Source organism: Pipra filicauda, unplaced genomic scaffold (genome assembly GCF_003945595.2).
Source record: "Pipra filicauda isolate LSUMZ 115617 unplaced genomic scaffold, ASM394559v2 scaffold127_size2900866_pilon, whole genome shotgun sequence".
Taxonomy (NCBI): Eukaryota; Metazoa; Chordata; class Aves; order Passeriformes; family Pipridae; genus Pipra; species Pipra filicauda.
The window spans coordinates 747837-760162 of NW_024103740.1; the positions used below are offsets into that span (position 1 = coordinate 747837).

Consider the following 12326-nt stretch of genomic DNA (forward strand, 5'->3'; position numbering starts at 1 on the left):
TTTGGAGGAACCTTTTGAAGTCTTAGGGTGGATTCAGAAATCGGGAGGATAAATAGATCAACTCCTGCAGACTTCCACTACTACTGCAACTGAGAGAGGCTTTGAAACGCAATTCTGTTGACACTTTCTTCAGGATCTTAAATTGCCCTTTTTCAATTTACCTTATATTGGTGGCAGTTCTCAAGGTGCATCGCATTTGACAGTCAATTAACAAGGTCCGACAACACATTTTCATGTCCCTGTTACCTATAAAACAAGAACAGAGCTGTTCTGCATCTTTAAACAAGGCAGTGGGCTGGCACTGTCTCTGTGCACACCTGCAGAGGCTGCTCACCCTCTCTAAGGTGCTCTGTGTGAAGGCAGGGGGGCATCAGGGCCCTGGGGGGGCACATCACAGGCAGCCACTCCAGCCGTGTTCTGCTGTTCCTGCACACCCAGACTGCCCAGGAATTACATCTCAGCAGGAGTTCTGCATGCAGCAGCCTGGTCAAAGAAATTTTCAGTCCCCAAGGAAAAGCAGAACCCCATAGTTTACCTCTGTCATGCAGGGAGGAGAACCCTGCCTGTGCTGATCAAGTCCAGCAGTTGATAGCAGATGTTATTTGTTAATTACTGATGTATCCAAAGGGTGCTGTGGCTTGACAGACTCCATAACAGATACATTACCCACTTTGTTGTATCTCATCATGGAACATATGGTGGCAGTTTGATGTAGTACAATTTTAAACATTTTTTTAATGTATTCCTACGTTGAATTTCTCACTCACTTTTTCTGTTGTTTCTTGCTGGGTCAGAATGCGTACTTTCTTTTATTTTCTTTTTTACTAGTATCCAATTACCCTCTGTTTTCCAATACAGTAGAACTGCTCAGAGGTACTGATGTATCTTATCTGCCAATTCACACTTTTTTTCCACCTTTAAAAAATGTCAACCAGATGGTTTCCAAAAATGCCAATAATATCTAATATATTGTTTGAAATTAAAGTATCACTGCAAAATGCCTCTCATCTGATTAACTGCTTGAAGCCATATGTATCACTTTGGATGCACAAAGAACCGTGTGTTCCATCACTGTATTAAACAAAAGCCTACTGAGAATCCGAGCTCCTTCAAGATAAATCTGAGGGAAGCTCAGTTCTGTGCTACAAAGTATTAGTGTGTATCTAAAGCTCAGATCTGAAAAGCAGATCCTTCAAACTGTTCAGCAGCTCAAATACCACCGCATAAAGGACATTTTTTTTGTATTTAATCTCACAATTAAGAAATAGACTTGCTTATGTACATCAATGGAGACAAAGTATATCTTTCTAACGACAGATGGCTCAGGTGTTATCTGCTTTGACTTAGCTAAAATGTTACTTAACTATATTAAATGACATTTCATTTCCTACCTCTCTGTAAGCCCACATTCCCACTTTGGAAGGGAGCTGGGGATCTCCACTGCTGAACATTTTCTTAGGAACAGCCTGGCCAGCAGGAGCAGGGCAGTCACAGTCCCCATGGACTCGGCACTGGAGAGGCCACACCTCGAGTCCTGTGTCCTGTTTTGGGCTCTCACTAAACAATTCGATGATGCCATATAAAATTGGGAACGTTAATGATCAGAATTTAATTTCCTACCAGAAACTGAGAAGTAGAAACTGTCACTGAAATTGAGACATGTGCAAATGACTTAATCCATGAATGAATTAGCACTTGATTAAAAAAACAGGGAATAAAGTGAAGAAAAAGCAAAATAATTACAAAAATTAGGTATTTTAAAATTATTATTAACCTGATTAAATCTTTTCTTGCTACATTTGCTTAACCTGTAAATATTTTTCACAGAGTGAAGCTATAGAATATGAGTGTGAAATTTATTTTAAAATAGCAATAATTCCCAAAGAAAGGCCTTGTATTTGACAGCTCTGGCAGATGTTAGTTGGAATCGTTAAAAAGAGGCTTATGTCATGCAAAGTTGATGACATAGAACTCACAGCGAGTAAAGTGAACCCTTTATGTACCTCATCTGTTTTTGAACAACACGTAGCACCAGGAATAAAAAAAAATTATGAAAGTATTCTTAGTAGGAAGATCAAGTAGTTAAAGTCAGAGCTGTAGCACTATGCAAGGATGAATTTGCCATACACAGGAATTCTAGAAAACTGGGGAAGGGCAGGTCTTAGGGATCCAACAGAGACTCCAAAAATATCACAAGCTCAAAGCAAGAAGGTGTAAAGAGCAAATGTCCAAGGACACAAAGAGCCTGTGATGCTGCACACAGAGTGGGCAAGCACAGGGCACTGCAGGCCTGGCATTTGGAACAAAGAGCAAGAAGGGCAGAGGCTCACCCAGAGCACAACAGTTTGCTCAGCAGAAAGATCTAAAGGTGCAATTAATGAGGGGCCTACCTGAATGAAACAATTACAAGCTGCAGATGAGTAGGGATATAAGTCTTTCCAAATAAAGACATATTATTCAGCAATGACAAATGCAGTGTACTGGATAAGGTGCATGCACTTGCTGAGCAACTTTAAAATATTAGGGAATCAAGAAATGTTGAAAATGGCATGGATACTGTTGAATTGGAAATAAAGTTATCAACATGGTACTTAGAAACCTCACATAATAAAAGCCTGCTGTTACAATGCTGGGTGAAAAATGGCAGGAAAAATTCAGAAAATAAGCATGACAAACACACACATGCCACACGTCGTTTTCTGGAACAAAATCAAGCATGACTTGCAATATATCAAAATGTCAGGTATGTATTTTAATTTGGGGAACACAATAAGTTCACTCACAATACTTAAAGGTCATTCAGAAAGACTGGAGTGCAGTAGCAAAAATCTTACCTTAAACACTATCTTAAAAATATCTTTGCTCTTTCTTCTAGCAGATCGTTGTACAAAGATTTTTCCTTATTTCCTTAAAATTTCGAGGGTGGGGGAAAAAGCAGTAAATCCTGCAGAGGTCTTTTCTGAAAAGAAAACCTTTAAACCCATGTAGAAATGTCAAGTTGTTACAACTCCCCAAATTCAACATGACTATTTGTGGTATAGAAACACATTGAAAAAAATGAACACAAATCAAAGAAGTAAATACAAAACAGCTGAATAGAACAAACAAGGTGTAAACAAACTCCACTTCAAACAAAAAATGATGTTATTTTTTATTTTCTTCTTGGTAAAGTAGCATATTTTAACCAGATTACAATAAAATTACCACAGGATATTTAATAATAATAAAAAAAAAACCAAGAAAGTATTTAGAAAATTTTATATATACACATTTGCTTAAAAATTCTATAATGTAAACATTAGCATAACGAGTTAAAATAATATTACAGTTTATTAATACTTATGTGAATACTGTACATACATATGCTTAAGAATTAATACTATATTTTCTACAGTTTAACAGGAAGAACAAAAAAATTCCCTCTCCAAGTGAAAAGGGAAATCCAGCTTCTTCAGTTGCCAACAGGTTTTGTCCCAAACATAAGACACTTATTTATCTCAGTGGCAAGTGAGAAAGAAAGCACAGCCTTTCAGAACTGTATTTTCAACCACACTTACAGTTTGATAATTTTTAGTGTCTTAAATGATTAATAAGAAAACCACTCATCACAGTTTAACTACTGCCATGGCATGGAGATAATTTCTGAAATCTTGTTAAAGGAACTGATTCCCCTACGTGGAAGTGCAATAAACTTGTTTTGATGCAATAAAAAACAATGTTGGGATTTTTTAAGTCCAGATGTTTGCAGAAATTTGTAAATCTGGAACATTCATTCCTCTCTAAACATTTCAGTGCTGTTGTCCAGTATAAATTCATGCCATTATTATTGTTTAGAAGTATGCTCTGATTATTTTTGTTAAAGAAATTTTATAAATAATCTAAGTTCTCTATAACTGGACCATAAAAGCACAGTTAGTGCAGAATAAGTAATAAATTCAATGTACAGTGTCAGACCACTGTGTAGAACAAGTGTTTTATCTTCCATTCAATATGTGAAACATGAAGCAGGTTAACTGGTATTTTTAAACATATTCTATATTTCATATAGATAATTTCATACAGTGAAGTGTTTCTTTGCATACAAAATGCTAAGAAACTACTGAAATGACAAAATCATCATCAAGTGAATATTCCATGTGGAGCAGGGTGCTGACTCAAACACCCTCACCTATAGAAAGTGGAGAGAAATTCTTTCCTTCCTTGAGCTGTTAAATCACTTTTCTAGAAGTGACTCAAGATCCAACACAGAAGTATTATTATTGTTTCCAAGGAGAAAGTTGTATTCTCATGTTAAATAGGTTTCTTTCCCTATATCCTAGAGTTCCAGCTGGAAGAGCCCAGTGCTGTTCCCAAGATTTGCAAGGGTGTAGAGCAGCACAATTTGGTCAAGAAGTACTTTTTTTCTTTCTTTTAACCAGCTGTTCCACAGGTTTCTCACTGTAATTTCAAGCAAGTAACTGTATTTCTATCCACAGGTATATATTATCTGTGCCCAGAATTCCGAGGCATTAGATGAAAAATGTTTTGGAGTGGCAGGGTGAACCTTGGGAACAGCATGGAACTTGGAGCAGCACTGAGATCCCTGCTTTCTCTGGAGGAAAAGGAATGACATCCATATGTGAAAGCACCAATAACTGATTCTGGTAACAAAAGATCATATTCTTAACCCATTAATACATCCTGACAGAAGCATCATTAGTTCACTGGGGGTTCACCAAGTCTCATTTATTATTAGCTGGCTGCTCTGAGTCAGTCAACCCCATTTGTTAGTAGGTTCTTATTAATTAATTTGACAGCTACCATGCAGATATTGCTCTATATAATAAAACATGACTTTGTAACAAAAAAAAATAAAAAGCACCTTAGCAATAGGTCAGAATTTTGAGCCAGTAATCTTTATTACCATTATGTTCTTTCTCTAAATACTTGTATTAATCCAATCTCAATGGTTTATGACTTGCAGTAAATTCTGCAAGGTATTATAATTTGATTACAACTATCACATCAACAATATATTCCATAAAAAAGACTGGCTTTGAAATTATTATCTTCCTAAGAATATATGACTTAATGGACATATCAATTTAAGCCTTTATAACTATGCCAATATCCTGCCTCATATAAACCTTGGAAATTTATTATTATTATTATTATTGAGAACTTTGATTTAATTTGCAAAAGCCAAGCCGACAGAATGCTATAATGAATGACAGAATCTCTAAATAAATGAGATTCTGAAAAACCACACTCAGTCTGTGATGAATACTGATAGACACATCTGCAAAAGCTGGAAGAGCTTTGCCTGCTCTGTCTTTCTCAGGAAAATGTTCATTTTCCATGTGACTGGACAACAGCATTACAGTAAAAGTTGTGCCACTTTTTTACAGTTTATTTTCAATAGTCACTGATGAGAAGCCCTGGAGACCTAATACATCTAAAGATGAAGTAGGAATGAAATGCAAATACCACAAATTCCTCTCCACTGCCTCGTGCCAGGCCACAGCCCAGGGCCCAGACTGTGTCCTGGGATTACAGCACCAACAGGAATGGTCCAACCCATCAACTCACTGAGCACATACAGGGGTTTCAGAGCTCTGAGCCAGTGCCAAAGGAAGTTGGACCTGGACAAAAATTGTAACCATGAGCATGAAATTAGGTGACACAGGATAAACTGATCAAATCATTCAAGTGATGGAATAATTGTTACACTTACAGATATTTTATTAGAATAACAGAAGTCCTTGGCATTCTTAATCCCAGCTGGTCAACCTTCTTAACAGACTTTGCTGATTCTGGTGAATTATCAGAAGTGGGATTTGCAAGAGATTCTAAGAGCATGTTAGAATGTCTTGAGGTGCTAAAAATTTGGGCATTCCTGTCACTAGGCACCTACTTGCAGTCGTACAGGGACCTCACTGATCTTCAAAATAACCAGGGCTCTGAAGTGGGAAAGCTACCTTGTGAAGAAAGGCTTTCATTTGATTATTTTCTGGGATTTTAGAGAAACCACAGCTGAGCTTTTAAATGGATTAGTAATGCCCCCATCACAGTATCTTGTATCACCAAGTGAACATTGTTTGCAGACTGTAATCTTGGGAGCTGATACACAGTTCAGCCACAGTTAACAAAGAGCAATTTGTACATGGTAAACAAGTTCAGTATTTTTATGTGATCTACATACATACATTAAAAATTACAAGAAGCAAGACAATCAGGGATGAAATAATTTTAAGAGCCAAATGCAGATACAAACAATTCCTTTCAAACAACTAAAAAAAATTCAGTCTGTGCTAAATGAGATTTCTTATCATTTTCAGCTTTCTGAATAAGAAGTATTTGAATCTAAGAATTACTTCCTGAAAATTAATATATCTCCATGTGACAGATACATCACAAAGGTTACCACACAGTGTTTTCTTTCAGATTTACTTGCAATTCAGTGTTAATAGATGTATGCCGTGTTTCTATTAACCAAGTCTACACTTTCTGAAAAATAGAATTGTTTCAAAGTGAGATCATCATTAAAGCTGCTTCTCTTTCCAACAAACTAAACCAGCAGCAGTGCATCAGACTAAAGAGTTTGGAGAAGCTACTTAACTGACAAACTACTCACTTTGCCTTCTTCTCAAATAAGTGTCCCACTGTAACTTACACAAAACACCAACAGTAATTCATCTGTTAATGAAAACAAACCCACTTGTTCTCAGGCTGCCCTTTGGGCTTTGTTATTTATCTATTTTGGGACTCTCACTGACTGAAAAATCTTGTTTCATTTCTGTGACATGATTTTACTTTGTGGTATTTCACCTCCGGAAATTTCTGACCTGAGGGGTGAATTCCACTCCTCTCTGCCACGGTTTGCTGTCCAGTGCAATCTGAGAGCTACATATTTCAGTGGTAGGAAGCCAGCACTTGGGGTCGTACTCAGGCACTGATGCTCCTCACTGTGTGCAACAAACCCCCACTCACCCAGGAAGTGCCACCAAAAATGACTGGACCACTCACCTGCCTGAACAACACACAGTGGTCACAGGTTTGCAGAACACAAGTTCCAGTTTGCTAGAACTTTAGTAAACCAGTGAGGTAAAAAAAAAGTGTTATTAATCATCAGCTTGGTTTTTTTTTCTGGAGAATGATATAAGGTTTTAGTATCTACTGACGTTGAGAATCTAATATAATGAATGGATAATAAAATGACAAGATACATCAATTTAAGTAACATTATCCAAAAAAACTTCTGAGAAGAAAGATATTCTTACACAAAGGAAAACCAGAATACAATTAATGGAAAATTTGAACGTATACTGCTTAAACTTAATGAAGAGAAGAAGATAGCTAAAACATAATTAACTGCCTACGGCAGTGCAACTAATGGATACTGAACTGGATTCCAGTTAATCCATGTCAGGACTTCCATCACTTGTAATAATTCTTGTCAATATTTTAGTCACTCTTACAGTAGTAGCATTACAAATTACTTTTCAATAAGAGGTGATGGGTAACAGGCACTTTCATTACAGGCAATTTTTAAGTATCACTATGTGAAGGGTTTTACAAAATCAGATTAATGATGGACTATTCTGTAACATCAGCAACAAACTGATAACAAAATATAACCCAAGACTTGAAAGCACTATTTTGCACCATGCTAATTTTGTGTATCCTTGCAGTGGTTTGTAAAAATTAATAATATTGCATCTGCCTTCCAGCAGGACTGAAATTTTACTAAAAAATTATTACATTCTCTGATTTTAAAGAATACTTCCCACAAATGAAAGCTATTGAGAATATCTAACTAGAAATGTACAAAAGCTATTTTTCCACCTGTAATGTTTTTCTCATCATCTACATTGTCAAGTTTTTTTAAAAACCTTTGCGTGTCAGAGGTTTACAATAAAAAAAAACCCAAAACAACCCAGTCCTTCTATTTACAAAAGGTAATAAATTAGTGAGGTTCTTTTAAGCACATCCTTCTGACATATTAAGTAGTGATAATCAAAACCATTCTCCTAAGGAAAAAAAAAATTGTCTTGACACGATACCCATGTCTCTCTGGAACAGAAAAATGTACATGTTAAAAGGGAGACAACATAATACAAACAAGGAATTCATTGTAAAAGAAGGACTTCAGGGGAACAAAGGAGAATATGTGCAGTGCAGCTTTACAAAACAAAGAAAATGCCATCAGTTTGCTGAGCTCTGGTGAAGAGCCCTCATATTCTTTTGAGAAAGTGATTACTGCCTTCCAAAGTAGTTAATCAGGATATGACCCTTGGCAATGAATGTCTCTTTTCAGGATTTAAGTTGATGCAGCTGTAGTCTCTTCAGGAGCTTAAATTATAAATATAGGCTAGGAAGGAATCACAGAACAACTTAAAGTACGTGGTGCCCGTGTTCACAATCAGGAAAAAGGGTCAGAGATCCCCACTCTGGGGTTCCAGGCTCCGGGGCTCCCTTTGGTGGCTGCGGGACAGTTTGGGGAAGCGCGGGGTCACCCTCGAGCGACTGCCTTTGCTCACTGGCTCTCCAGAAGGTGGAATATCACTAGGGAGACAAAACATAAAGACACAAGTAGCTAATTTACGTTACATGTAAATTATTCTGTGGTTATTTCCAACATGAAAAAAGCAGATGTTATGAGAGCCTGGCACATGACCGCAGTACAGCACACATCTCCAACATCACGGAATTGCATTCTTTCTACTGCTATCTCAAGTGTGAATCACAAAATGGGCTCTTTCAGAAATGAGAACTAGTAGAACTTCCAATACTTCATGGAAGATTGCAAATTACAGGATAAAAGCGTATCTCCATGAGCTGCAGTTCAGAAATGGCGGGAAAAGCATTTTGAAGTGATAAAAGTACAAGCAAAATAGACAAGAGCTTGGATGATGCTCAATTAACAATCCTCTAATTATGGATGGATGTATCATTACATGATGAAGTACATTAGTAATACATCCCTGTTGGGAATTCTTCAGTCTCTTCTGACCCACAACAGACTACAGTCTTACATGAATGAGCCTTTTGGAAAAGACTCAGAGAAGAACATCAACTTCAAAAACAAGCAGTAACAGAAAATTCCAGCTTACCTAGGTGACATTCAGGCTATAGACTCCTCGGAAAACTACAGTATAAAGGGATAGCATTGTACTTTTGCCATTCTTTTAGAAGTCTCCACATGGTTTTTAATTAAACTGCTTACATACAGATCAATAAATAAAACTGGTTTGCATTTAGCAACTCAGCTAGGCAATCAAATCACACAGCACAAAAAGCCAAGCTTATTTTTACAAGTTAAAAACCCCAACCTTATAATACCTATCCTCAAAACATGGTAAAAAGTCCACAGGGGAGGAATTGCTCATCTGCAGATGAGCAATATATAATATATATATAATATATAAAATATAGAGATATATTTTAAAACAATCCCTGAATTTCTCTGTGCAGTTCCCTTTTTCCTGCAGTGACCTTCCTGACACCCAGGTCAGACAGCCCTGCCAAAGCCACAGGCACACTCAGGCTCTACTGAGGTGTTCTGAGGACCCACGTGGGAGAGATGGTACCAAAGCAAAAGCCTTTAAAAAGTCCTGGGACCGAGCGGAAAATTCACTTGCAGGTAGCAGAGCACTTCTGCAGGAAAGGGCAGCTGCCTCACTGGTAGCCATCACCTTTGTAACTACAGTGCACACAAACTGGCTGTTCCCATAGAAATCAGAGGGAAAAAACACTGTGGAAAAATTATGTTCAATTCAGATGCTAAACGTTAACAGAAAAAAAAGTGTTAAGTCCTTTTAATGGAAGCGCATTATTTAACTTGTCTAAATTTCTAAGCAGAAAACTCTAAAAGAGTCTCAGCTAAAATAATAAATGATTTTCCTACCTCAAGATTCATCACATTCCTATTATAGTATTTAGTCTTTCAAGGTAACCAAGAACCTTTATGTGAAAAAATGCATAAAATACCTGTGGTACACATCCATCTCTTCTTCAGTAACAAAATTAACAAGTTATATCTTTAATTCCTTATTTTTCTTGTCACTAAAATAAAAAGCCTAAAAATTAATTTAGCATATGTTATTAATTCTTGGTACCCAAGGATAATCAGACTTACAACTGTGGCCCCATGATTTCTTATTTTGAAACTCAGCAATGTTATCTAAGTTGCTGTAGAGAATTCTGATCATGTGAATCCAATTTCAGCTGGGCTCATTAGCATGGATTTCTTTTAGTAACATGAATATTATAACTCATAATTTTTATACTATTTATAAAATTGAGCAATGCAGTGTTGATACTCTTAATGCTTGTAAAACAGAGCATGGGATATTGGCTTCAGGGAGTTGTGCTTTCGTGTTAAGATACGTATTTTTCAGAACATGTAAACATAAAATAACCTAAATATCAATTATACAATGGAATAAAATCAAATAAAATTAAATTTTCACCTCATTGAGCTTTGCTCAATCTAAAATAGGTTCATTAGCTCTATGAGCAGACAGACAAATTTACAGGTACATGGTAGTTTGCACTGCAGAAGAGAGCACAGAGTTGTATGCAATTACTATAATTTGGTGATTGCTTTATTGAAAGCACATTTTAATCCACAAGCTCCTCCTGCTGGCATGTCCTCAAAACGACATTAGTGCCAGCCCATGGGGAGCAATGCCATCCAAAGGAAAAAGGGCAAAAGGGGCAAGAGGAATCCCTCTAAAATGAAGAGATATGAATTAATATCAGTGTGCCCTGACAGGCATGGCTGAGGTAACCAGATCATTCAGGATAATTCCATGAACAGCAGCATCTGGGAACGAAGGACAGACATTGCAAGTAATTCTGCTAATTTAAATGATGCTACTCCAGAACAAGATATAACTAAATTAGAGATAATTTGTCTTAAATGTCTTAGCTAATTTTTATAATGACAATCCAAATTCTAAGACAAATCATTACGTTATGTAGGTTTACAAAAAGCAACATATATCTGAGGAATCAGGTCTTCATGCATCCAGCATGAAAAAGCAAACTGAAGCTGAAATTGAATTCCTCAACTTCCACAGACCAGATGTTCTATGGGGGAAAAAGTTTAAAGTATTAAAAAAGAGTCATAAATTTAAAAGTATATATCTTTTAGTCCCTTTCCATCTGCCCTTTTCCAAAACCTGATGAGGAAACCAGCCATCTCACTTTGGTTTCAGCTCCAGTTTTCTTACCAAAATGACCACCCAGTCCCAGAACACATGGTAATCAAGTAGGAGGAAAAGATTCATCTCCCATCTCTTGTCTCCTGTTACTAGATTTAATAATTTAGTTTGGCCTCGAGGTCAAATGATACCTATAAAGTCTCTGGCACTAAAAAAGACACCTTCCTAAATGACATGACAGTTCAACAGGTCAGACAGGCCATGAACTCTTGGGCAGAGGTATGAAGACCTTAAAATGATCCTGTCAGTATTTCTGGCAAGTGCACATAAAGATGAAATTCAGACATATCTATTTTGGCCACCCTGTGTTTAGGAGGGAGGAATAAGCCACACCTACGTGCACGGTTTGCAAACCCTCTCATTTGTCTCATTTAGTAGAAAGTCTCTAGGCTAATTTGGGGGGCTGAGTTAGGGTTCACCTATAGCTGATTGTTTTACTCAGATTAAAATACAAATTTAAAAGACATAGACCTAAACCAGGGAGTAGCTGTGCTACAGTAACTCTTCCAAGTTCCTGCAGTCAGCACTGACTCTTCAACCTACACCTGTCCCAGTTACACCTGTTTGGTTTTAATACACCATTATCCTTTTGCCTTCTGAGCCACTGAAAACTAAATAGGGTTTAATTTCTAGGCCGAGTCTGGCAGGCAGGCAGAGGTTTGCCAGGCCTTTCCCTGTTCAGCAGCGGAATGTCTGTGTATTAAAGGCTCAAGTTCTTTTCTACATTCTCTCCTTGTCCCATTCTGAAGAAAAGCAGCAGCCTGCTGAGGCAATCAATTCCTCCTTCCCACCAGGCCATTGTTTAGCTTTCAAGCATTCCTGATTGATCTGCCCAGCGTTTGTTTGGCAAACGATTCAGTTGCATTGATTTTGTCTTGGTGTCAAGTTCTGCCTGAGGTGCATCTATAGAAAATAGCTTAAAATAACCGGTCCTTTTCATCAGCTGCTGGTTTATTCATACCTTTGATTTATTGCTCTCCCTGTATCCAAATGTAAACTGCATTTTGTGGGTTTCTCTTTCCATACTCAGCATATGGAACTGCAGTATTGTCTTGGCTGATGCTGTGAACATTTACACGAGGAAATTTATTTCCCATCCCATTGCCTCTGCTTCAGACA

At 37.2% G+C, this 12326-nt stretch overlaps 1 protein-coding gene across 2 annotated transcripts in view; it reads right to left on the reverse strand.

Moving 5' to 3' along the window:
- Positions 1-3138: 3138 nt before the first annotated feature.
- SNX29 (sorting nexin 29) overlaps positions 3139-12326 on the reverse strand; it is a 102415-nt gene continuing 93227 nt past the window's right edge. For both annotated transcript variants that reach the window (XM_039390104.1, XM_027743969.2), the window contains exon 21: positions 3139-8544. In XM_039390104.1, the coding sequence (XP_039246038.1) occupies positions 8415-8544 (130 nt within the window). In that variant the 3' untranslated portion in view covers positions 3139-8414. The remainder of the gene's footprint in view (positions 8545-12326) is intronic.